Source organism: Pygoscelis adeliae, unplaced genomic scaffold (genome assembly GCF_000699105.1).
Source record: "Pygoscelis adeliae isolate BGI_AS28 unplaced genomic scaffold, ASM69910v1 Scaffold123, whole genome shotgun sequence".
In the NCBI taxonomy this organism is placed as follows: Eukaryota; Metazoa; Chordata; class Aves; order Sphenisciformes; family Spheniscidae; genus Pygoscelis; species Pygoscelis adeliae.
In genome coordinates this window covers 1,138,234-1,164,292 of record NW_008824650.1, presented here as the reverse complement: position 1 = coordinate 1,164,292, position 26,059 = coordinate 1,138,234, and the positions used below count along the sequence as shown (strand labels likewise).

The 26,059-nt window shown below is 40.2% G+C and overlaps 1 protein-coding gene across 1 annotated transcript in view; it reads left to right on the top strand.

The window, feature by feature from the left end:
• DPP6 (dipeptidyl-peptidase 6) overlaps positions 1 to 26,059 on the top strand; it is a 268,280-nt gene that overhangs the window by 224,836 nt on the left and 17,385 nt on the right. Inside the window, exons 13-16 of the mRNA XM_009322491.1 lie at positions 839 to 946; positions 1,541 to 1,632; positions 3,223 to 3,270; positions 5,426 to 5,544. Coding sequence (XP_009320766.1) covers positions 839 to 946; positions 1,541 to 1,632; positions 3,223 to 3,270; positions 5,426 to 5,544 — 367 coding nt within the window. The remainder of the gene's footprint in view (positions 1 to 838; positions 947 to 1,540; positions 1,633 to 3,222; positions 3,271 to 5,425; positions 5,545 to 26,059) is intronic.

Here is a 26,059-nt window from a genome sequence, read left to right as displayed (position 1 = left end):
TTTTAGTCCCAACTATTCAAGATGCAGAGTAGAGGAGCTTCATCTAGCCAGTTCCCTTGGTACAGTGCTACTGTGTCACACCATATGGACCATCCTTCTGCTTTCCCTTGTAATCTGCTGTTCAACCATCTCTTGCAGTGGGGACTTCCCATGTGCCTCGGGCTTCCTGTTCAAAAAGAAAACAACGACCCTTCCAGGAAATGCTTGCTTGCCATATGTGATGTTTGATTTCCTTCTGCTGAGTCTCTTCTATCTCTGGTTGAAAGTTTTAGTCACACAATAAAAGTCAATCGTCACATTCACCTGGGAGCTCTGTGTCAAGGACAGTTTTGCAAGATATCCTCCCCTTTGCAAATAATTCAGTGAAATAAGCAATTGTAAGAGAGTAGGAAAAGACAGCAGTCAGATGCTGTTAGTTGTGTTTCCTTGAGGACAGGAATAGATCAGTTCTTCCAACAGAGTAAACAGTGTTTGTCATACCTGTGCCAAGGAGGTTCAAACCATTTCCAAAGGCTTTATTCCAACTGCCCTGAGCAGTCAGCTGTATATGTGCACTTTTTGCCTTGCAAATGGGAATTTACTTTATAGCCAAGAGACTCTCCTTACTGCCTGTCGCCCCGTCTTCCCACAGCTGAAAGGTGTCTGCTTTCCCGAGAGCACAAAAGCAATAATTTTCAAAACTTTATCCAGTTTTCATTGGGTTTTTTTTTACCTCAGATTGCTGTTAAAGAGCACTCTCTATTTCAATGTGAATTAATTTCACAGGGTTTTGCAGTGCTGAGCAATTTTAAATACAATAAATTAACGGTAATACAACCCTTAAATTTGCTGCTTACAGAATGAAGAGCCAATTTTTTCCAAGAACGGTCGGAAGTTTTTCTTTGTCCGAGCCATTCCCCAGGGAGGACGCGGGAAGTTCTACCACATCGCCATGTCATCATCACAGGTGACTCACTCACTGCCACTGCTTTGGGACTCACCTGCAGTACAAAGCAATAAAAAGTAGTATCTGTGCTCATACCAGCAAGACTGGAAGGTGCAAATGTAGAATGTGGGTCTTGTGCATAAAAGAAAACCTTCAGTGATGGTTCATTGGGCATAAGGTAACATGAATTTCCAAATGAGACACTTAAAAGAAAAAGGTCAACCAACTGTCTCTTTCCAAACAATATCATTGCTTTGTTTTGGTTTTTTAATGCCTTCTTAGTTGTACATAAATAAGTAAATCCCTGTGCTGCCATAGAGGATTAATCAGAAGCTCGTGGGCACGCTGGATTAGAGGAAGGTGTTTGAAGCTGTTCTGTGCCGAATTCATCCCACTATCTTCAGTGGAGTTATGGTTAAGACGATTCTGACTCCGTATTATTTCCATGCCTGCAGATTCACAGAAATAGCAGGGGGAGGGGTGGAAATTGCAGACGCATGGTTTATTTTTAATAGGTAATGGAGTCAAAAGAGCTCCCTTTTTCAGCAGAGAAGCTTTGCTCAGATTACCTTCTTTTAAGAATAAAGAAATCTAATTCTCTTTTCTTTCTGGCAGCCCAATAGTAGCAGCGATACCTTACAGTCTATTACATCTGGTGATTGGGATGTGACAAAGATATTGGCATACGATGAAAAGAGGCATAAAATGTAAGTAAACTTGGGTCTGACAAATCAGTCTTCCCTTGTTTAGCCCTGAACTATAGGGTTAGTTACAATGGTATTGTGTATGCATCTGAAATGTATAAGCAGAAGGAGATGGGGATAAGGCAGCAGGAGAAGCTGCCTCCATTTTGGCTTAACCTCTCATACTATTCCATATATTTTGTCTTATTTTGGTTTTCTCCATATAGTTCAAACCTTTCTTTCTGTGACTATTAAATTTGTGTAGAGGAGTGATTTCTCCTGCTACAGCTTCTGATATTAACCTCTGAAGTCTATTTTCATTGACCACCTAAATAGTCAGTTTTAAAAAGAATCCTTTATTGACCTGCAAAAATATCAGTGCATTAGAAAAAAAAGTGTTTAGACTACCAAAAAACCCCCACCCTTCTTCACATTTGCCTTTTATGCTTGTAAAATAACTTCTGTAAATGTTTACTTTTTAGAATACATTTCAAGAAATTACATAATAAACTGTTTGAAAGGTTTTCTGGAATCAAATACCATAGATTCCTTTCCCAGCAAAGTATCAGCTGGATACAAGGCTCTCACCTCTCATTTTCTTAAGATCACTGAACAGCTGAGTAAAAAGCCTCTGAAATATGATAAACTTTGAATGATCATTAAGAGCACAATGCTCCTTCAAGGTTTTGAATGCCCTCAATTACGAATAACTTCAGTACGATATAAGGGTCTTTACCACTTGGCAGAACTAAGTAGCAAACTAGCACCATAGTCTTACTTGCATTTTAACTGTCCAGTCAAGCAGAAAATACCACGTACAATTTGTGCAGTCAAAATGTACATCTAGGCAACTGCAGCTCATTTGAAGCAGATCAGCTGGGCTGAATATCCTGCCTGACACGTTATTCACCCCACGGACGCTACATTTGCTCCTGTAGTCTGTCTTTATTCACATGAAATGCATCTGGGGGCCCAATCTGGACCCTCACTGTTAGACTGAGGTTGGCCACCTCCTGCAGCACCTCTCTTGTTACCTTCAGAAGCTGTCACCGCGCAACATGGCTTTTGCTGTTTAGCCAGAAAAGGAGTTCACCACAGTCTCAGAACAAAACAAGGGCAATGAATTATTCTTCAACTTCATACCCTGTCTTCCCTGAAAGTCCAAGCCTCTTTTTCAAAGAGGATGTTTCAGTGGGTTTCACATCAGACCCCGGTTAGCTATCTATCTGGGCAAAGAATAAAAAGTGGTCAGAGAAGTAAAAACTGGTTCTAGAGAAAAAGGAAAGGTGTCTAAAGGTAATTCTGCACCATAAAGCTTGAGGTGAAGATGTGAAGGTCTTTCACTTAATGGCTTGATCCTTTTTGTTCCACTGACATGACCAGTCTAGGACCCAAATATTTCTATACTTGTTTTAACTGCAGTGCAACCTACAATGTAACTGCTTGAGCCTCTGCGGTGATGTGTCCCTCTGTATGTTTTTTTAATTCAGTTTAAATTTTTCTTGCCATTAGAAGATCAGGAAAATGGCTATGTGAATAAAGATGTTTTTGTATGAGATACTTGTAAACACCCTTCTAATGATACACTTGTCTTTTGATTTTTTTTTTCTCCAGTTATTTCCACAGCACAGAAGATTTGCCAAGAAGGCGACATTTATACAGGTATGTGCTTTAGTAACTTCACATACAGGATTTCCCATTTTTTCAGTCTTACACAAATCATTACATAGAGATTGCGATAGATACATTTTCTTACGTGTTTGTCTTTAACAGCGTTGCAAGATCTTGCAATCTGTCACTGGAATAGACAGAACAGCACAACAATAGTGAACAAAATGCTTGACATGTAGAAATGTTTTACATTTAGCAATTTTCGCATTTTATTGCAAATTTTAAATTGATCTCAAGATTGATAAACTGTCACAAAACTTTCCAACAGAACTGCTTAACACTTGAAGGAGTTCAGAATTACATAAACTAATGGTATAAACTGTTTTTATACTTCCAGATAGCAGTTTTAATGGAAATTTGATAGCACTTCGCCTCTTTATGAAATTTAAAAGACATAACAATAAGTTATATTTGTAAATGTTTTTCTGCAATTCCAGATGACTTTAGTATTATCTGTAACTGTATGATGAGTAAAAGGCTGATTTTTAATAAGCTATTGGTAGTGTAGCTACTGCGAAGTATTGTGGGAGCAGATTACAAAGGGGAGGAAACCCAAACTTTGAAATAATAATTTTGGAATCATTATTCCATTTGTCCTATTTTTCTTCTCAATCCCCCTGCTGTCATCTCAGCATCTGCAACAAAGGGCAGAGCTGGTGATAGCATCAGTTGATAAGGGACAGGCAGTATGTTTTCCTTCTCTAACATGATGTCATACCTGTTTTTCCTCAGTGGGAAGGGAACTAGAGCGAACTAAATTACCTGGAAGTGAATATTTTTTTCCTTTTGAGACCTCTATGCCTGTTCACTGCACTCCACAGGTTTTTGAGAGTAGCTCTGCTCAGCGTTTATTTTCTTGAAGAAAAAAAATCAAAATTATTTTGACCATTAATTTCTATTTAAATGGGAAGAAAATCTCATTTTAAAAGCTGAGTCCAGGCTCAAGAGCTGCTGTCATGAGTGAAAATGCTTCCCACCCCTCATTCGTCTTGGCATGCAGGTCACCCTGGTGCCTCATTAACCTCCCTTCCCCACATAGGCAACAAGGAAAGAGATGCCCAAAATGTCAATGTCCTTGACCTTACTTTGATTACACAGTGATCTTGGCCTCACTTCAGGTATTTGATTTTCTGTGCCGGGTAGTTTGACTATCTCTCGTCCCAGCCCAAGAGTGTCAGCTCAACAGCGACCCTGGCACATGTTCATTGACTGAGCTCCACTGGAGCTCTGACAGCTTATATCAGATGAAGATCTGGTTTTGGTTTGTTTGTTTTTTTTTCCTTTTTGTGTCTGATTTAGTAGCTTGTAAACAGGATTTAAGGCAGGGACATGATCTGAGCCTAAACAAGAACCCAAGAGCTACTCAGTTCAGTCTCTATGGCCCTAAACAGGTAGTTCAGCCTCATCTCTTTCTACATTGAAATGGTAGCAAAAAACACTCATCTGCTTTACAGTAATACTAGAAAGATCTATTAGTTAATATTCTTGAAGTATTTTAAGTTTCAAAATGTTATAGCAGTGCAAAATTTTATTTATTAATATTTGCTAATAATCTGTAATTTATTCTTCAACCTACAGTAGACTCTTACAAAACACTTCTGAGCATATGGACAGGCCACATTACCTTCTTCGAAAACAGACCCCTAAATACAATCTTTCCTTTCTACTTAGATGTTACAAGAGCAACTATTTAACCCCCCCAAAAAGGGCTTTGGCCTCTGAGGCAGCTGCTAGCAAATCAAACCAGTGAGGCAACCAGTAAGAAACTTAAAGAAAGCAATTCCAGCTCTTTATTGTCTGTTATAAGTAGAAATACTGCTCCATTGTTTCATGCCTTCATTCACCGAATTATGACTTCCTCTTGTGGAATTGGAACCATCATTTTCTTTTAAAAAGTATACCTTCCTTCATAACCACCTGATCTTGCAAAAAAGACATCAGTATCCTTTTATATATTCTCCACCCAGGAAAAAAAAAAAGCCATTACTGCTATTTAAACTCAACCAAATGGAAATGCTTTGTCTCTTGCTAATGTTGGACGCATTATATTTACGTTCTTGTTTTACAGTACAGTAAGGTTCAAGTAATGTTGCTTCCAGATAAAATTTGCTCAGTGACCTTCATGGACTTGTATTAACTTTTTCAGCGCAAGCACAAATGGAAACTTCAACAGGCAGTGTCTGTCTTGTGATCTGATTGAAAACTGTACTTATTTCAGTGCGTCCTTCAGTCACAATCTGGAATACTTCCTACTGACATGTGAAGGTATGTTGGGTTTTGTTATTGCAGTTGTTGTGCCTAAGGATAGGATTTAGAGCCAGCATTGATATCTTTAGATATCCTGTGTACCTGTGGGCAGCTTCGAAAGACTGGTCATAAATATCTGGGTCACTTTGCTTTTAAAGCTTTACTCTTAACATTTTTTTTCTTTTGTGTATTTTTATTTTTAACTAAAAGCAGATGTGTGCAACCTTTTTCTGTGCATATCTGACTATTGAAGATAGAGATACATTCCTTTAGCCACTCCAAGCATCCTTAAGTTCAGGTAACAGCAAAACCTAGAGGAGGTAAAACGTCAGAAAGTTTGTGAGAAGTAAACCAGCGAGGTGGGATTAACTGTGGGTGACTGAGACTGAGTTCCAAATGCATCAACGCGTACCGGTACTGTGAACAGGGGGATTCAAAGTAAATAAGTTACAATTAAAAGACAGTTTGCCAGGAAAAGGCAGTTTGCAGAAAGCTACCTAATGGACAATGTGAGTACAGAATATCTAGTGTTTCACTGCTCGTTCATCATAGATTTCCCTTAGCTTGGAGCAATCTATAGGTCGGACAGAGATTTTGTGTGTGCTGAAAATGCCTTACAGTATCCAAAGGGCTAAAGATAGAGGGCATTTCAGGAGAAGAGTTGTAGAAGTCAGCTTTCTCCAGCTCCGTTAAGAACAAATGCAGGACTCCATAGCATTTAATCCTAGGTAATTTAATTCTGCTTAATTATCCTAAATCGCACACACAAGGTGTGAACGCAGAACTGGATTGCAGCCCCCCATGGTAAGCGTTATTCCTACTGGTCGCCTGCTGCTATGATTGAAGCTGCTCAAAGGGCTGCACGCCCCCTAAAGCAACTATTGCAAAGCAGCAAGCCAACAAGAAATGCCTTATCTTCAGCAGCTCAGGAACAAATAAACGTGTGTAGCATAAAGAAAAGTAGCTGTTGTGTATGTTGTTGTACAGCAGCTCTAAGTACTCTCTCTGGACTGCCCCTTCTCTGGCAAATATTCATTGGTGCCAGTAACTGGTTGTGGTGAACACCAAGGATAAAGAAGAAGTATTTGAGATGGCAAAATGGGAAATAACCGGGATGATCAAGATAAAGTGGAGAAGTAGAATGGTTAACATGATACTAAGCAAAATGTCTGGACATGGACATTTGTAAAAACATGTTCTGCCCCAAGAAGTAAAGATAAACTATATTTTGGGGTCATTTATAGGTATTCTAAAAAAATAGCTTGCAATACAGTACAGTGAAATAGCATTGACAGCACAATGGACTAATTAACTTAATGGACTACATGTAAATCTCTGAATTTATAATATTGGCAGACATATGCAGAGAAGTGCATAGTTCTGTAGTAAACATTATTAAGTTTACGAAGTTTGCCTCTTCACAAGAAAAGCTCTGTATATTTTTACTCTTGTTTTCATTTCAAGAAAAGCTGTCAATAGCTACTAGAGACAGTGTCCATTTCCCTTACACCAAGATAATTGTTTTACCATAATTAGAAGCATTTAAGGGTCTTATCAACAGTTGTGAGGTGATATGTTTGTATTACATTATATCTCATTCACAAAACCCTGCAGTGATACCTGAAGAGATTAATGAGTTTTATTAGTGTCTACATTAATCCAAGTACACAAGATAATGACTTTGCATAACAAACTGTGGGCCAGATTCTCAGCTGCTGTAAACAATACCTCCATTATACAGTCATTAGAGTTAGATCTGTTTACATCTGCTGAATATATCTTTGTCTGAATTTTCATTATACAGGACTAAATTCTTAAACTGTAATCTCAGTGTAGCACAAATACAGCACAGCTTGAACTATGGAGCTAAGGTCAATGTCTCCATTCAGATACCTTTGCAAAATATGTATACATGAGAAAATACAGAGATCTTAGCAGGATTTCCATTTTCAATGATTATATAAAAAATATCAGTCCATTACATTTGGTGGAGTTATTCCTTATTTACCGAACTGAAAATGAGATGTCTTTCAACTTCTTTGCTTTCAAGCAGTTTATAGGAACATTCCTTTTTAGCACATTTTGTGTAGGATCCATCTAGCTTCAGATATTTGCTACGGGTACATTTACAGCAGAGACAAATCCCTTTGGTTCCTGTTACAGCTGATGTGGGTCAGGCCAGTGCAAACACCTGTTCTGGCTGAAATGCAGACTTCTGGATAAAAGTAATCATCGCCTCAGACTTTGGTCATACAACTAGGGCAGAGCTGTTGTGGTTTGATGGAGAATCACTTGGATCCACTAATAGGAGACTTCCTTTTCCACAGCTCCTCAGGCTGCTTAGCTGGAGCTTGGCTTTGCCTCACGTTCTCAGGGTATTATTTTATTGCTCATAAGCAGTCATACTCTAGTCTCTTCTTGATTAGCAGGAAATCCTATTTATTCATATACACATATAACACACAGATGGAAAAGCTACTTGAATGAGGATATCTCAAGGAACCCTGCTTATCCTGCAGTTGATCAAGCAGGTAGAGCAGCAGCAGCCCACCAGAGCGGACAAGTGTTTGTCTTACAATGTCTGCTACCCAAGGGTTTCTGCCAGGAGTTCCCACCTCTGCTTCCCCAAAAAAATCACAGTTGGAGTCGATGTTAATGACCAGACAGTGGAAGACAGTATCTATTGCTGTTTGGTGCTTTCTTCTCCATCTACATTTTACAAAAGCACCCAGAGCTCAGGTCTTGCTGTATACTCTGTGACTGCCTACAAAAGTGTGTTTGTAGCAGTAACTGGTATATGACTTTATGTCAGACCCATATGTATCTTCGAAGGTAGCTGAACATGATTTTACTCTGATCAAGCCTGTAATAATTTTAAAGATTGCATTTTCTTAGCTGTCCACAGGACACATGCATGGGCAAATATTTATGGCTTGAAAACAATTTCTGTACTGACACTTAGGGACTAACTTCCACCATACCTCAGTTTCACTCTATCCTTTTTATCAACTTGCTTTGTGATCTTCAGTTGCAAACTTCGCTGAGTTTAGAGACACAGACATGACTGTGGCTCAGCTTAACCTCTCTAAAATGGATGGCAAGATTTGTAAGATATGATTGAGCAACCAATGCTTATAAAGTACTCTGTGATACTTAAATGAAAAGCAATAGAAAGGGAAAACATGTATCTTTAAAAAAAAAAAAAACAGGAAAAGTCTGGCATTGCTCATTTGATCCCAAAGGTCAAGAGTTGGAAGTTTTCTACTCACTGCTTTGGTACCTTAGAGGCAGCATATAATTGTCTTAAAGGATTTTTTGCTGTCCTGCAGACTATGCTTAACAGCAGTGCTACCTGGCACAGGCTGAAATGAGAGAAGTACGCTATAATAAATGGTAACCTCTCTTTCAAGAGGACAATGTAATGCTTACTGTCAGGAGGCAACATTTATTGCAATCACTCAGTCCCAGAAGGCTTGTTACCTTTTTTTTCATCTAATTTTATATGCTCATGATTGAATTACTGTAGCAGGATCTAAGGAAACATGATGTTTTGCAGACTGCTGTTAGATTATCTCCTCTAGACACTGTCGAAAAAGTAATATGTGCTGGAGCAAGGTCACTCCGACTGTCATTTTCATCATAAAATATGGGCTTACACTTCTGTCTCCTCTCATAAACCAGCACAGACACTGCCACTGATTGCCTCTAAGATAAACAGAAAGAAGATCTGGATGGAAGGGTTTTGCTACTTTATACATAAATTTAATTGAGGATGGGGTTTTCTCATCTGGAATGGGATTTAAAATTCAATTGCATAGAGAAAAGTGTAAGAAATTACAAGTTTTGGCTGTGGAAAGCAATTTATTCCTGTGTCTTTAGCGGGACTCGGACATGTACAGTGCAAGGCTGAATGACACTGAGCCAGTAAAGCACTAAAGCCCATTTTTAGGTGATAGCTCCTTCTCCTCTGAAGGATGAAGCCTTATCAACAACTACCACTGTAGTCAGCTGTGTAGCGTTTTAGTATTTCCATTTTAAATAAGTGCTCCTTGTCTTCAATGACTCCTTCCCTCACTCCCCAGTGTAACCTGCCAGCACTATTAAAACTTGAGTTCTAATGAGGTTGTTCATGGGGGAAGAAAGGATGTGCAACCACTTCTATTGCAGGCTATCTTGTACTCTGACACTCCGTGTAGCAGGTTTGTTTACAGCATCTTCACTCGTAAAAAATCTGTGAAGCCACTGAGACTTTTGCTTGAACACACAGAACTGGCAAAGATTTTCTGGGTCCTGGAGTTCAAGTCCCTGCTATTGCAGACAGCGGCATCGTAGCAGCCTTTACATTAGTTGCTCAGTCTCCATCAGCTGACCTCAGCCATAAGCTGATCTTGGCCAGCTCAGTGCATTTGGGGAGGTATGAGGTTCCCCACAAAGTGTTAATGCCTTCTAGCTCTGAGACAAGAGGAATAGTGAGGAAGACCTCTGGCACATGCATACATTACTGCAATTAATGCCATTTAATACGTGATGAAAATGATGGGGAGGGGGGGTGTTCATGGAATGCCTACCAGCCTGCTAATTAAAGTTCTCCATAATCATGCATTATCAGGAAGGGATTAAGCACTTTTAGGGATGACACAAAGAAAATTGATAGTTACAGAGAGGCGAGAGGACCATAACGGGGGCTAAGAGAAAACTATTGTCTCATGCTTGGCATGGTTGCTGGTGATATAGAAGTGCCTTTGCCACTGCACTGTATATTATCCTTTCATTCATTGACCAATTTGGGAAAAATGAGCTTTCACTTTGAGAAGAGACAATGGTGTAACAGAACAGAATACTATCTTCTTCTGTAGGTCTCAAGTCCTTCCTCCTTTTCCAGAAACAGTAAAATTGTTTTGATTCAAATTATCATAAAATCACTATAGTTTATCCTATCTCTTTGAAGATTATCTGTGCTGGAACCTGTGTTTGTAGCTGACTGGTAGTCTTTACTGTCAGTATTGTGCAGGTCAAATGACTTTAAAGCTGTCTCTCCCTTTGGAGAAAGGAAAATAGACTCTTCTAACAAAAATGTTAAAGTATTATCACCTGATTTGGATGTCCTTTCTAGCACTGCAATTATCAGTAGCTTAGCCTAGATGCTGTAGATCAGTGATCACAGGTAACAGGAATGAAGTCATTTCTGCCTTTCCTAGCAGGCAATTTTGTAGCTGTAGAGTAAAATGATATGTTGTAACTGAGCTGTGCTTGTTAAAATACCCAAAGAACCAACAGGAAAGGGATTTGTCTGGGTATACGTCTGCTTTTCCTCAGGTATGTCCTCTGAGCCAGCAGCGATGATGACAACAGCTCTGTAACTACACTCCTGGCCCGACAGTGCTGAAGGATGCCTATAAGCCTAGGAAATCATTAAAAATAGGATTTATAGCTCTTAGGTCCTGCCGGATAAAATCCTGGTTTTGTCCCATAAACAGAGAACAAGTGGTGCAAAAGCAGAGTAGGAAAACTTTGCGATTTAAGGATCTCCTCTGAGAGTGATTCATACTAATGAAGAAGCAACGTAACCAAGTTAGAGATAATCTGAGTCAAGTTCCTCATACCATTGTACATGTAATTCTTTCTGACTGTGTATTTATGAGTTTTAAAGCCAAGTGCTACAAGTTTATTCTTTATAGAGGCAGCATGTAGCTATAAACTTCTTAGTTCCTTAAACTGTTTCTTGAGAATTTAATTATCTTCTTTCCTCCCTCTTGGTGGAATATGGAAACACCATCTGGACATGGGAACACTTAGGAGCTTTACTTGCTGCTTCCACTTATTAGGTTTATTCTGAGCATTAAAAAGTTCTTTTATTATTCTACATTTCTTTTATTGTCCAGATTTTTGTTGGAGTCTGCAAAGACTTTCACTACCAAGTTTCATCAAATCATCTGGCTCTGCTTTGTGGCAGGTTGTCCTGAGCTCTCTTTTAATCACATGTTAACACCAGAGAGTCCAGAGCATGATTTAGCAAGGTTCAGCCTTCCAGTATGGAGAGATCTAAAATGATGTTTTGGAATCATTTTACAAATCTAGATTTTTCTGCCTTCTGATGTGGTTGCAGCACAAGCTCCTGCCCACACAGATGAAAGTATGAAATGTATGGTTGCACTTCTGGAGGATACCATATACACAGACATTTTTAGTGTAAGCGAGTCTAAATTATAAAAGACTTTAAGTGAAATCATTAATTTATAATGACAACTGCTTTAGGACAATACATCAGCTCAGCATTTATGCTTGTTGGGACCAGGATTCAAAACAGGGCTCATGTCCTTGATTAGTGCAGTCTTTCTAAACCCAGTTAGTGATTGCTAACTAGCACCTCTCCTGCTTTCTTTTAATAATGTGGCAAGGGCTTTTTACTAAAACCCACTAGCCAGCACTCCTGTGCAAAAAGAACTTTTAAAGGAGGCCGGAGATGGTCAGAAAAGTGGGAAAACTGGGTCATTAATGCTGCCTTGTGTGCTGCCTAGGCCAGTGCTGTGCAGCGTGAGATAAACTCAGCCAACAGCCTGGTGGGTGGGAACATCCTTTGAAACGGCAGCATCCAGCACCATTGCCATTGGCATCGTTCAGCTCAAGGACTTAAAAACCATGGTTTTTTAAATGTGAATAAACATAAAATTCTGGGCATTGTTTCTAGTATTGTGTCTATACCTAGATGCCATTACTGCCTAAAATCTTTATCTTTTTTGAGGAGATACATATTTTGGAAAACCTCCTAGTATTTTATTCTCTCATGGGATTACCAGCTGATTTGGATAGACTTGAATGCGTTCCAAAGAAAAGCTAAATTAAAACCAATAAAGTGCTTGGACTTGTTGATGAATTTTACTGTAACAAAGTAACATTTTATTTTGCCCATCTTCTTACAGATTCAGTCAGTTGCATCTGCACTTTTTATAATGCTGAGTTTAGGGAACTTTTTTCCCTGAAAATCCCATAAAATCCTAGAGATCTAAGTTTTAATGAACAAACACCTTCACAAAAACGTACTGGTTTTAGCATACCACTCATGAGAAATTTTTGTCTATAATATTCATGACAAAAAAACAGGGGCTTCTACTGCTAGGGACTTACTTTCTGAATGAAAGTGTCTGAATCCTTTCTGCCTCAGTAAAGAAGATCATGACATTTGTCTTTCACCATGAGTGAATCAAACCACATTTTGCTTCAGTTTCTCCATTAATATGAGGGGGCCATGGGATCATCACAGAGACATTATTGGCAATAATTTGTACATCTATGTCATCTTGAACAGGAAAATCTTAATATTATTTAATATCTCAGGATAATTCTATATTGAGATTTATCAGGATACAGGGAAGAGGAATAGAAGTTTTATTGTTGGTAAAATAAATACTGCACTAAGCATTTAATTCAAGTTATGGAAAGATGTGTAAAGCCCTTTGCAACCTTTCCCCAGCTGATCATTTTCATGCTTTTACCAAGTGGGGAGCAAAGGTACAGCGAGAATTAGTGGTTTGCCTATGGCCACATCTTCAGTCAAGTATCGTGACCCCCATTTGCTTCCTCATATTGCAAGACAGGACTCCAAGGAAAAGGACCATTGGCTACTGGAACAGACCAGAAATGTGTCTAGCTCTGTAGTCTGTCTCCATCAGTGGATGGTGCATAATTACCGTCTTCAGGATTTTTGCAATAATGTACCCACCAGGGACATGTCTGCCCAGCTCCTGCAATAAGAGGTTGGCTCCCGCCTTCAGGCAGGAGAATAATGAACCTCTTTCTACATCTTTCTCAGTTCCTTCATTTAATCAGACCTTTTAACCTGTGCCATTTGGGCCAGACCTACCATCCCTGGAAAGCAATGGAAAACCTGGAGACAAGGATTTTTTGTGCTAACTATGGACAAGCAGATGCCAGGAGCCATAAATCAATGTAAGATGTCTACCATTCAACAGCACAAGTTCATAAAGCAGCGTTTTGCCTACAAAACCTAACTACATTGCTCATGGATTGCCTTACGCATCACATAGAAATCTTGCATATCACAGGCTCATCAACAGCATTCCCAAAACCAGAGTGTTCTTAGTAGTCATTATGCTCAGGTAAACATCAATGCAAGCAATAATGAAAGTACACAGCTTACCTCTTCCCTGGATACATTTGGCTATTTATGGACTATAATATTTAATTATAAATTTAATATTTAGGCAAATATATCTGCAAAAAAGTAGGTGGATTGCTTTCTTTGTTCCCACTCTGTAACAAAATAATCATGTTATTTGTAGAGTACTGTTGGATTCTCTGAATCCTGTGTTGAATGTGGACACCTATGATACATATATTTACAAACAGGTTGTTTTTATAACAGTTGTTTTAATTTGTTGGCCTGTATCTAGACACGGATAGTTCAAACACACCTTTGGTAACAGTGGTCTGAGAAGTCCTAACTAGCTGCAAAATGCTAGTTAGGACACATGGGTTTGATTTTTTTCTCTGTCACAAGCTCCTTTAGAGAACTCAAGCAGATCTTGTAATTCCAGCTTCCTAGAGGTGCTGTGAAAATAAAAAATCCATTACTGACCGCAACGCTCAGATATGCAGTGACAGTAAGGGGCATAGAGGCTCCTATATGGATAAATTACCGGAGTGGTTTTGAAAGATTCAGTAAATCTTCAATCTATTCACTGCAGAGAAACCTTCCTAGCAGAAACCCAGCTATTAGTATGCAGGAGAGCACTCCCGTAACAAAACCAGCATGTAAAATGATTAAATCATACCGGAGTGAAGAGTTAACAAGGCATGGCTGCACACGTTTGCTGTTAGCTCACAGCACCGCGCGATGTTTCGTCTCAATAGCAATTCAATAACTAGTCTGTAATTACATCGCAGGCCTTAATAAGTGCAGGGCCAGTCCTCCCAGGTGCTGAATGCTCTTAACTCCCGCCAGCCGCAGTGGGAGCTGGAGATACTCAGCGCAGCAGAGGAGCCCCTCGGCATGTCGCGGGACGGGACTCCAGCAAGACCAGCCTCCCATGCCGCCATAGCATCGCTCAGCGCCTTTAGAGATAGGCAACGATCTCTTGAACGAGGGATTGAACTTTGAGTTATAGCAGCAGTAAAGCAGTTATGAAAAATATAATAACCCATTTTGGCTTAAAGCACGTCATTATGTATTATATGTTTTTATAGCACTTTGAGTGTGTTAGGAACTGGGAGACCCAGTGCAGCTGCGAGGGGGAATATCATCCTGCGGCTTTTTCAGTTTGGAGGGCCCTTAGATGTATGTGTGTGTGCAATTTGCTCCTTGTGGCTGATATGGAAGTATTGATCTTCTAAGAAGGATTTGAACAGGGAAAAAAGCATTTGCTTGTCAAAAGCTACAGGGAGAGTGTTTCATTAGGAGTGTTTTCTGTCAATAACACCCAGGTTAAAATGGTAGAAACTCTTTTTCTTGCTTTTGAGAGACAAAGAAGCTGAAGTTCCTATTTAACCTCTCCAGGTAACCACTTCATGTGGCTTGGGGCATCTCTGGCAGATGGCTGGGGAAAGCTTGCTGCTGTGGGTACAAGTATCTCGCGCCAGGGCCTGAAACAGACATTAAACGCACAGAGGGGAAATACCTACATTTAATCCCTACATAAACTTAGTTACGTAGAAAGCTTGCTGCCTGGCAATATTTCTGAAGCATGTGGGTTTAGTGTCAACTAATAATATCATAAAACTACCTATCATGGTAATGGCAAAGCGTCTTAGAGAGTCTCCAAAGCACTTCTTACTGAAATTCAAGTAAATGATTTCTAAGTGCAGCTGGTCCTGCTAAAACCAGAGCTTAGCAATTCAGGTGACCTTTGGCCAGGATCAAGGTAGCTAAAGAGACTTACTTAGATGCTGAAATAACTACTAACGCTGAAAAGGAGTTTCATTAACCAAGTTGAGAGCCTGTGGATAGAGAAGTGCAATAGGCTCGCTCTGGTTTAAACAAATGTGAAAGGTTGCTTCCCGGAGTTTACTAACGGGGTGTGCACCAGCTGCCACCACACTTCAGTATAGCCACGTCAACAGCTCTGAAGACCCCAGCCAAGGCTGAGAGCCAACTTCAGATGCTTTCCTTACTGCAGGCACCATAAGTGATAGCTCCCAGATGGTGACCAGGAGGAGGCTCAGGGGAAGGTGGTTTCTACCTGCTGTCCCGACTGATCGTGCCTCTCTCTGCTCCACGTCGCCTTGCTGTGAAATGCAATAACCCCCCTATAAAGCACCTTATATTATTTTTCATCAGTACATCTTGGAGGACCACAGCACTGTATGTCCACAAGGCCTGGAAGACAAAATCAGTGCTGCCACTGAAAGAGGCAACTCCATTCTCTGTCCACCTTGGGGGCTTTTTCACCAGTCTGCTACCTGTGCCACAAATGGGCTCACTCTGAGCTGGGTCCAGGAACTGAACGGAATGAAAATGAAATATATATATTTTTTTTTTTTCTGCTGGGATCAGTTCTAGAAGCTCTTCTGCTCTTTTGCTGTATGGTTGTGCAAACATTTCTGATCACACAATGGAGTGGGAAATGCTGGGATGGGACCAAGTGGCCAAGGTGGGGATGGAAGTGGACAACACTAGTTTAAATTTTTTAGGGAACCACAGGGCGAGGATTTGGGAGTATTTTATGGGCCATCTGATGACTGCAGCTTATTATTGCTGCACCCCAGAGTAGAGTGGTATCTATATTCTCTATTATTCAAAAATAAATTATGGTTTTCATCTGCTGGCCCAGAGTTACATTGTTTTCCATCACAGCAAGTGTTATAGTATGCTTCAACAGAAAGGTTTGCTACTTACTGCCTTATGTGCAGCTCATGGGGGTTCAGATTTTCTGAACCATGTGAGCTGTCCTTGACCTGGATCTGGGGTCTACAGCAAGGGGTAGAAAGCCAGTGTTTGGCACTGTGCTATAGGGGTCTGAACATGGTGGCGTCTTTCTGGGTAGAGCAGGACAGGCAATCCCCAAGAGCGTGCTGTCCTTGTGCTACTGCACAAGCCAGGCATCCTAGCCAAAATATCCGGCTAGCAAAATCCAAGATGCATAAGAAACACGGAGGTAACGCTGAAGTGCAGCTAAATGTCCTGCAACATGATAACGGCCTCCAGGAACCAGGCATGACCCAACAGTGTCACGCTAAATGAGCACAGCAGCCGCACTCGTGCCTGGAAGGCAATCCCAGTGGTTGCTCACATATTAGGTCACTGGGTGACTGTTATCTGTTGTGACCAGAATGGTTTCCTATACAAGGATGATTACGACAAGGCTTGGTTGTTTGTATACCCAGTAGCAGGAGGCTGTAATTAGTGCTTCCAGGCAAACTGTGACCTTTTGGATCTTTTCCTAAGGCTTATGAAGCTTAAATTAGTTTCTGCTGTTTGAAAGCATGCACAGACTTAATCTCTGGGTCCTATTTATATTATAATTACTATATAATTCACATTTGCATTCACTTGACTCCCTTTCTTACTTAACAGCCGAGGTTGGGTCTTGTGTTTCAACTCCTTTGTGCGCAGTTCATGGGTCAGAAATCCCATGGGTAAAGGCAGGATGGGAAGAGCTCACTTTCACTCCCTCAGACGCTTGTATGACTTCAAAATAGCAGACTGATACGAAAAATCCCTTTTGCACAAAACAGAAGGTACCACAAGAGCTTTTTCTCCAGGAAAAGAGAGGATGCTATTAGTGGTTTGGAATTTGAAAGAGAACTTCTTTTCTATCGGCTGTTAACAATGTAGTTATTAATGTAGTCTGAGATTAATTAAAATGGTGGCTTTTGTGGATGTTCCAGTCACATTTTGTCTTCCTTTAAGCAGACCATTCATTTATGTTATGAAATATTTCACTGTATTGTTATGCATCTTTAATGTGGTGTGAAGTACCCATAAATACTCAGTGACATAGAACAAGTGGAAAAAAATATGCATGAATATTTAATAATAAAATGAATAGAAAACACCTGTAATTTCCAGTGCATGGAAAAAAAAAAGATTGTGAAATGAAAGTGAAAATCCTATCCCCTTTAAAATGACCTCATTCTGCAAAGCACTGCGTGTTCCTTGCTGTTACATGTTTTGATCCTGTTTTCATTTTGACTCTTGCTTGTAGATATAAGCTGTCTGGCATTGCCCAGAGGAAGGTGACCTGTCATCTGTTTGCAGCCAGAGTTCTTGTCATTCGGTCATTCTGTACATATAAAATTTTATCTGAACTCCACTCGTAGGAGATAAATGACCATGACAACAGGCTTCCTCCAATGCTTCAAATAATGAAGCTTCACAAATCAGGCAGTGGCCTCCTGCATGTTGAGACCAGGGTGCATGTGCGTTATTTCCAGCTATATTAGTGACCTTGGTTGAACTCATTATTCTGCAGTGGATAGTACAGATGTTACCGTCCTGCAAGATTTAAAGCTTCCTCTAAGCAAAACTGCTTCTTTCACCTTGTTTGCCAGCTGGACCAGCCGTAAGGTTTATTGCTGGCTTTTGTTTTCTCTTTGCATGATGCTTGTTTAGTTCTTTATTAATGCAGTTGGTACATTAAGGATATACTAAAACCTGAGAACTCATGAGAGGAAAACAGCTTAATAACTAGACAATGTGAAGCAATGTTTGGTTGGTTGTGTTTTTTTAAAGTTAATACCCAGCATCGGTTATTATTTAACTAGCTAGGATATCATTATTTTGTTGCAAGAGAATTTTACTTATGGAAAAGAATAAAGTAAGGTTATCTAAATCAATTTATAGTAGGCTTTTAATGGAATAAACACAAAATACGCAATGGGGTTTTATTCTGTCAGTGTTAATGAGTTGTAAATGGCATTGAGAAGAGAGTATTTTCTTTCATGCTGCAATTACAAGGAAATATCCTTTTCCCTTGAATATATCAAGCAGTATGTTTATTAGAGGATCTGGGAGGAGTAACAGGGACTGCAATGCTCTTCCTCTCCTTTCACACCTCTACGAGGACATGGCTACACAGTCTCTCCATCATGACTACACTGCCATTTGTGATACTTTTTAATCACGGAATCACTAGGTCATAGGAAAATTCAGGTTGGAAGGAACCTTAGGAGGTCTCTAGTGTAACCTCCTGTTCCAGCAGTGTCAGAGAGGAGATCAGACCAGATTGATCAGGGCTGTGTCTAGTCTTTTCTTAAAAGCCTCCAAGGATGGAGAGTGCACAACCTCCCCAGGCATCCTGAGTTATCCAGAGACTTTCCAAGGTAGGCAGGAATACAGAAAATGTCAGGCATGTTCCTCCACATATGGTATTTCTCTTAGGTTTAGCATATACTAGTCCAATAAGAAACAAGTATATTTTAAAAATAGGGACAAATGTTAAACCTTTGCTTTCATCTCTTTTCAAAGTTTGCAGAAAGCCTGGATTAAAATTGAATTGAAAGAGGTTAAATTAATGAGGGATTCAATTAGAAATAGCAGGTAATGGAACAGAAATTGGAAAAAGAAAGAGTTGGGTATGGGGATTTCTCTGTTCAGATTCGTTCTTCCAACCATAGATCTGAACCAGCACACCAGAACAAAATACCTTAGACTTTTGGGAAGTCAGTGATCCCCACGTGAGCTGGAGTGGTTCCCTTCTACCTCTGGTACTTACATCTCCAGGTACACAGTCATGGTGCACTGTCAGGTTAAGGAACTCTCTAAGCAAATTTGCCTAACCTAACTCCTTTTTACAGCTGATCTTATCACTATAATGGATGAATGTACCTGCAACGTTTCTTGAAGGTCATAGGTCTTCCACATTCCTCTTTGGAACCATACACACGCATTATTGCATTATGGCTTTTGAAAACCTTAGCCAAAGCCTCATGAAAGGAAGGAAATGCTTTCACTCAGCCCACTCGATGTGATACCCCATTGGATGATATTAATTAAGAAGGAGAGGATGGGGATTAGTGAAAGAATTGTAAGGGAAGGTTAAGTACCAGCTAAATGAAAGAAGGCAGTAGATTATGATGAAGGGAAATATAAGACTAATTGGAGATCAGCAGCAGGGTTCATTAGGAGCTTGTCTTGGGAATGACCTTACGTAGATTGTTCCCTGGCAGCCCGAGAACCCAAAGCTGGATGCAGCTAATGGAATTTGTTAAGGCCACAAAGCTGATAAGCATCATCAGAAGGCAGAGAGAAATACTGGAGAATCTGGCTGTCTTGCAGGGCTGGAGTGAGAGAAATTAATAGTACAAAGAGTGAAATTAAGCACATGGTGACTCAGGGCAAGAATTTGTCTCGTATGCTTGAAGCTCAAGAGTTACAAATGGCTCAGAAGAGCAGGTGGGTGCCTGGGCATGCAATGCTGATCACTGGATGTCTGCAAACTGCCTACCAGCTGTGGTTACGGAAAAGGCAAATGCTCTTTTAGGATGGATCAGGCAAACAATTTTCCATAGATCTGGGCAAGTAGCAGTTTCACTGTATAAGGACCAGTTAAGACGTCCTCTGCAGCAGGGGTAGAGTCCTGGTCATTTCTGTTCAGGAAGGAGGAACTGAACGTGAAACACTTGCATTAAAGAATAAGAGGGGAAAAAAACCTTTGTCTTACAAAAGGGAGCTAAAATAATCTAGTTTATCCTACTGGTTGAGAGCTCTGGGGACACGTGACTGCTCTAACTCTAATGGGAATACTCATGATTAGTAGAAAACAGCTTGTTGGAACAAACCCAGAAAGGTTTGAATTGGAGTGACAGCCAGCGTAGCTTCAAGTTAGAAGGCAGCTCCTACTAGAAGAGTGAGACACCAGTAGGAATTACATCAGCAAAAACAGAGTTATATTTAGAGGGCATTTGTCAATACTTATATAAATCACAATTACCTGAAGAAGGAAGGGAGGGTCTTCTCAGACCCCTTCCCATGTCATGTGTTTCAGTGACCATAGGACAGACAGTGGGATGGAGCTGGTTGGTGTCAGCCCAGCTTCCCACACCGCTGTTTGTAGGCGCCCCTCAAAATCCCCTGGAATGGGCTGAGGACCTGACCATGCTTATTCACGTGAGCAACTTTTTGAAGAACTCATCGGACCTATTCTGTATGGTATAATTAAGGATAAATCTCTTGCTCGTTTGCCCTCTAGCCACTGCTAAATGAAGCCGCCTCAGAACAGCCAGATTTATTTCTGCTCTATATAAAGTAAGCATGAAATTTATTACTCGTATCAGATGGGGCAGAAACAAGCAGTACCATCGGTGTGGTTTGTGCAATCCTGCGTGTTGCCTGAGAACAAGACAGTACTGATTATTTTACAAGACAAGTTACATTTGAGGAAGTAAAGATTAGATTAAAAAATTAAATGTCTTGGGGAGGGTGAATAGCAGCACAAATCTGTTTGATGTTTGTGTCAACAAGGTTGCCAAAGCAAACAGCACGAACATCTGTCTGTAGCATAGATTGGAAAATACTGTAAATGGGAAAATATTTTAGTTGTAAGCAGTGGTTCACAGAACTCCCCATGTCTTTATTTATTAGGATGATAATAATCACCCCAACATATGAACTTTATGCAGCATGTATAAATAATTCATGGATTAGCAAATAAAGAGATCTGGAATCTGTACACAGAGATGGCTGCTGCCAATTATCTCACTTGTGCAGAGCCAGACCCTCTCAGCTCCCATTGCTTGCAGCTGCTCTTTTAAATCATTCATCAGCGCTTAAGAGATATGCTGGTGGTGCTGGCAGAGAGTATTTGAATTTTCATTGTTTACACACTGTGAATTTAGCTTCTGGTCTGAAATTATCTGCCACATTGAAGCCTTTGAGAATATGGATGAGAAGAATAAGACAATTCCTCCTTTTTTCCTTTTTTAACACTTACATAACTTTGATTACCTTTTTTGCAATTTTACTTCTTATTCTTTTTATAATCACTCCTTTCATTTTAAAATTGTAGCTGATATAATTCCCTATGCTGTTTAGATCATGAAAACATCGGCAATATTTTGGAATATTCTCTTAAAAGTGTTACAAAACAAATGTCTGGTAAATATTTGTTCAAAGTCGTATGATTTTCAGTTTTTATTCTGGAAATCTATAACTTACCACCTAAATGTTTAGAGTTGCTTCTTTCTGATAGTGTTTAAGCAGAACCTTCTTGGAAATAATAACGAAAGCTGCTTAAAAAATTGATGACAAGCCACGGCCAATGCTTTTTCTTGTCAAATTACTGAGGCACTGAGTTTCCGTGCATTTTCAGACTGCAGAGGGTAGTACTTCCTTGATGATAAATTTGCCCGTGTCATTATAGTGATATGGCTTAATTTACTTCTAGTATGGATAATGACAGTAACATTTTTAATGTCAAAGGCCTTATGATAAAGCTAGATTTTTAGCTGTATTAATTGAAAATCTCATTCCAGTAACTGGAGATTTATGCAGCATTATTAACTATGCATCTATCCAGGAACGTATAGAGTACGTCTATACACACAGAAGTTCTCCTGCCAATAGTTTTGGTCCTTTCTGTTATGCTACAAATAAAGCAGCAGCATTAAAACTGCTGTCGAGTTACTGGAGTTAGCTGGTGCAATGCTGGAGCCGAGGAGACGGGAGCAGAGCCTGCAAGCCAGGTGAAGGGGTTCCAGCTGATAGTGGTCCAGCGCACCCCATCCCGCTCCTGCCAGAGGGATGCAGAGAGGGATAATGAGATTACAGAGCCTGTACGGTGCCACCCAGCATCCTAAAAATTTTGGGGGAGGTGGCAGGGAGCAGCAGTGCCAGGTCCCACACCTCGGGGCATATCACAGCCCTGCTTTGTAACTACCCCTCTGCAGCCAAGACTGGGGGAAGAAATCCAACAGCATCCTTACCTCCTCGTCATGCAGGAAAGTGGCCTGCTCGTGATTTTGAGAACAGTCATCCAGGTTATGGGGTATGTGCTGGGTCTCTCTTACTTTTTCACACTGGGGGCAAAGCAGCTCGGTATCTGCTTTACTTTCTTAAAGTGGAGCACTTTGTGTTTTATGCTGCAAGGAGCATAAGCAAATGCTTAAATCCAGCCTGGACCTGATGCTCATATGCACTCAGGACCTCTGTAAGCAAGAGGCAGGGCGTTTGCAAAGTTTCCAAGGGGGATGGGTAGACACAGACGCTCATCAACGCTGATTAAAGAACAGAAGCAGCAGAATGTGCCAGGGCTCAGGAGTCCCAATCAAAGCGCGTTTGGAAGGGCTCTGGAGAGAGGAGACACAGAGCAGAGGATGTCCTCGCTCTGCTTCTGTCAGCTCCCAGCAGTTCATTGAACAAATTAGGTTTCACTCTCAGATCCGCAAATGACAGTGGATGGCATTTACCAGATGGCATGTGTAATGGGACTGTCACACTGCTACAGGTTTAAAAACAAAGTATGGGAGGCAGCTAATAAATATACACTTACTAATTTCAAGAATTTCGTTCTATCCCTGTCAGGTATTAGGCACTTGACTTGTGAGTGTTGAAAGACTTTCGATGTGTGTGTACTAAAAGACATACTCTAGCATGTAAGTAGGCTATTTTACTTTAAAAACTGGCATTGAAATAAACGATTTACATCATTCCTAAAAAAAGTTATTTTTTTCTTCTTAATGACTTTCAACCCACTCACAAGTGAAATGCACTGTTTAACTGGAATGTCATCATTGGGAATATCTAACATCGAGAGTAATCTTTGTCACAAACCTGATGATACTACTCTGTAGATTCCTGTATTTACCATTTTTCCTCGTTTGTTGAAAAATAAAAATTGAGCAACTCAAAAGTCTACTTTTTCAAGGATACTGATGCATATTTTACAATATTTTTATTTGATATTACCTCAAACTGAATATCTTTGTATGGGACCTCACTTTAAAATATTGTTTTGGGGAGGTGACAGGAAGGTAGTGAGAGTCTAAGGAAACACAATATATAATACATGGAATTTTCTAAACTACATACTGGCTTTTTTCTTTATTTATTAGTTTCTCACAGTTTTTCCAGTGCCAACACAAAAAGGAAGAATAAATTAGAAAATAAAAGGATTATATGCATTGTGTTTCTCTCTTTATCTCTTTCTTTTTGTTAGGCATTTTTGTGTTAATTAAAGGACTGCTCTAGCTCCGATTGAAGTCATTTGGGAGAATTCCTTTTATTTTCAGTGATGATTTTATCATGTCCATGATGAATTGTTTATTAGGTTTGTTGCTTTTCCAGCAGACTGGCTTCTGGGACTGCAGGGAAAAAGCGGGGCAGATTTATAAATAAATATGGTCAGCATATCAATATATATTGGTAGTTGAGAGGTAAATTCAGCTAAAACCTGGTGAGTAAAACACGGTTTTCCTCTGTGCATTATACTCACTTAGCTGCATTCTAAGAAAATGGTGCAAACAAAGGAATCGGATTATTAGTGAAGAAAATTCTCAGTTACTAGGAAATAAAAGTCAGGCTGCCATATCAGTCAGCTTAATTATAAATAAAACCTTTTTCTGCCTCTTCTCTGTATAGGTAAAGTCTACATTAAACACTCTTGATTGTACGCAATGGGATCTGGTTTCTTGGCAGCACAGGGAAAACCATTGACACGATTATACCACCCTAAAGTCTTTCTTGCTCTCAAGAACATATTTCCCTTACTGAACCAGTATGGATGGCTCACAGTAACGCATTTCTGTTGCCATTTATGTGCACACTGTCAGTTACAGCATATTGGGGGCTTTTTCTCAGCCAGCTTTACACAAATTGCTGGTGCACATAACTGGTGATCACGCAGGATTTGCTCGTAGGTTGAAGGACTCAAGATATCTTAAAGGGGCTTGAAACTCAGTGAATATCAAGCCTCTTTAAGCTGTCTTAATTTTGAAGCTTAAAAAATGTTGGGGGTTTTGATATTCAATGTAGTTCAACGTCAGGTTTCCCCTGCATGCCAGCAGCGTGCCACCAGACTGTTGGAGTCCAAGAAAGTAGGAAATGCAGTTTCTAACAACCTTTCCTCCACAGGTCATTTGTACATACGGTTCCAAATTTTGCCATCCTCACTGGCTACACACCCTCATCACATAGTAAATTTGAGCTGGAAATACAGTATATACAGAAAAGACATCCTGCCACAAAGACTGGTGAGACCACGCCTCGAATACTGTGCTCAGTTTTGGGCCCCTCACTACAAGAAAGACATTGAGGTACTGGAGCATGTCCAAAGAAGAGCAACGAAGCTGGTGAAGGGTCTGGAGAACAAGTCTTATGAGGAGCGGCTGAGGGAACTGGGGTTGTTTAACCTGGAGAAAAGGAGACTTGATGGGAGACCTTATCACTCTACAGCTAACCGAAAGGAGGATGTAGCGACGTGGGTGTCGGTCTCTTCTCCCAAGTAACAAGTGATAGGACAAGAAGAAATGGCCTCAAGTTGCACCAGGGGAGGTTTAGATTGGATATTAGGAAAAATTTCTTCACTGAAAGGGTTGTCAAGCATTGGAACAGGCTGCCCAGGGAAGTGGTTGAGTCACCATCCCTGGAGGTATTTAAAAGATGTGTAGATGTGGCACTTAGGGACATGGTTTAGTGGTGGACTTGGCAGTGTTAGGTTTATGGTTGGACTTGAAGATCTTAAGGGTCTTTTCCAACCTAAATGATTCTATGAGTCCATGATTCTATGATCTATGATCTTCATCCACACACGGCGTGGGAGCCCTCAGGCCCTGCTGGTTTGGATCTTTGCCAGGCGTGCGGATGATCTTTACTCAGCTGCTTACACTTGCTGCTGCTGCATCATATTACATTATGGGGAAAGGGAAGGAAAGTAAGATAAGCACTATCTCTGAGGTTAAGGATTAACCATTGCATCATTGCAGTGCTTCTTCCACCTTCCTAAGCAGTATTGTCAAACTCATTGGGAAAGCTACGAACAGGTATGGTAGTAACCTAAGAGTGGCTGTACTGGGTCAGACCGAAGCTCCTTTTTGGCCCAGTGTCCTGCCTCCAAGAGCAGTCAGCAGATGATAACTGAAAAACAGAAAGAAAGAAGCTGACAAGGGCAAAAAGGACCTAATCTCATGTACCATCCCATTTTTCTATCAGCCACTTGGTGACTTTCTGAACAAGTAGTTGAATCCAGACCACTGTGCTAAAGACTATAGCATCCTTCAGCACCCTGCGCTGAAGACTATAGCATCCTGTGGTAAAGACTACAGCATCCTAAAGGCTGTAGCATTCTATGGCAATGAATTATGTGGTTCACTCGTGCATTGCATAGTAATGATAATCCTCTTCGTATACTACTGACCGATTTCAATACCCAAATGCTGCATTTTAAGACAGTATATGTGGTCTTTTTTAATGTAAGAGCCAAACTGGTGTTTAATTAATTTAAAAAACAAAAACAAAAACAAAACATTTGCAAAACTGCAACAGTTATCCATAGCATATGAAATGTAAATGCTTTGTGCTGTGATGTTTGGGTGTCATAAGAATAATTTTAAAAGCAAGTGATTTAATCATGTTTGTGCTAAA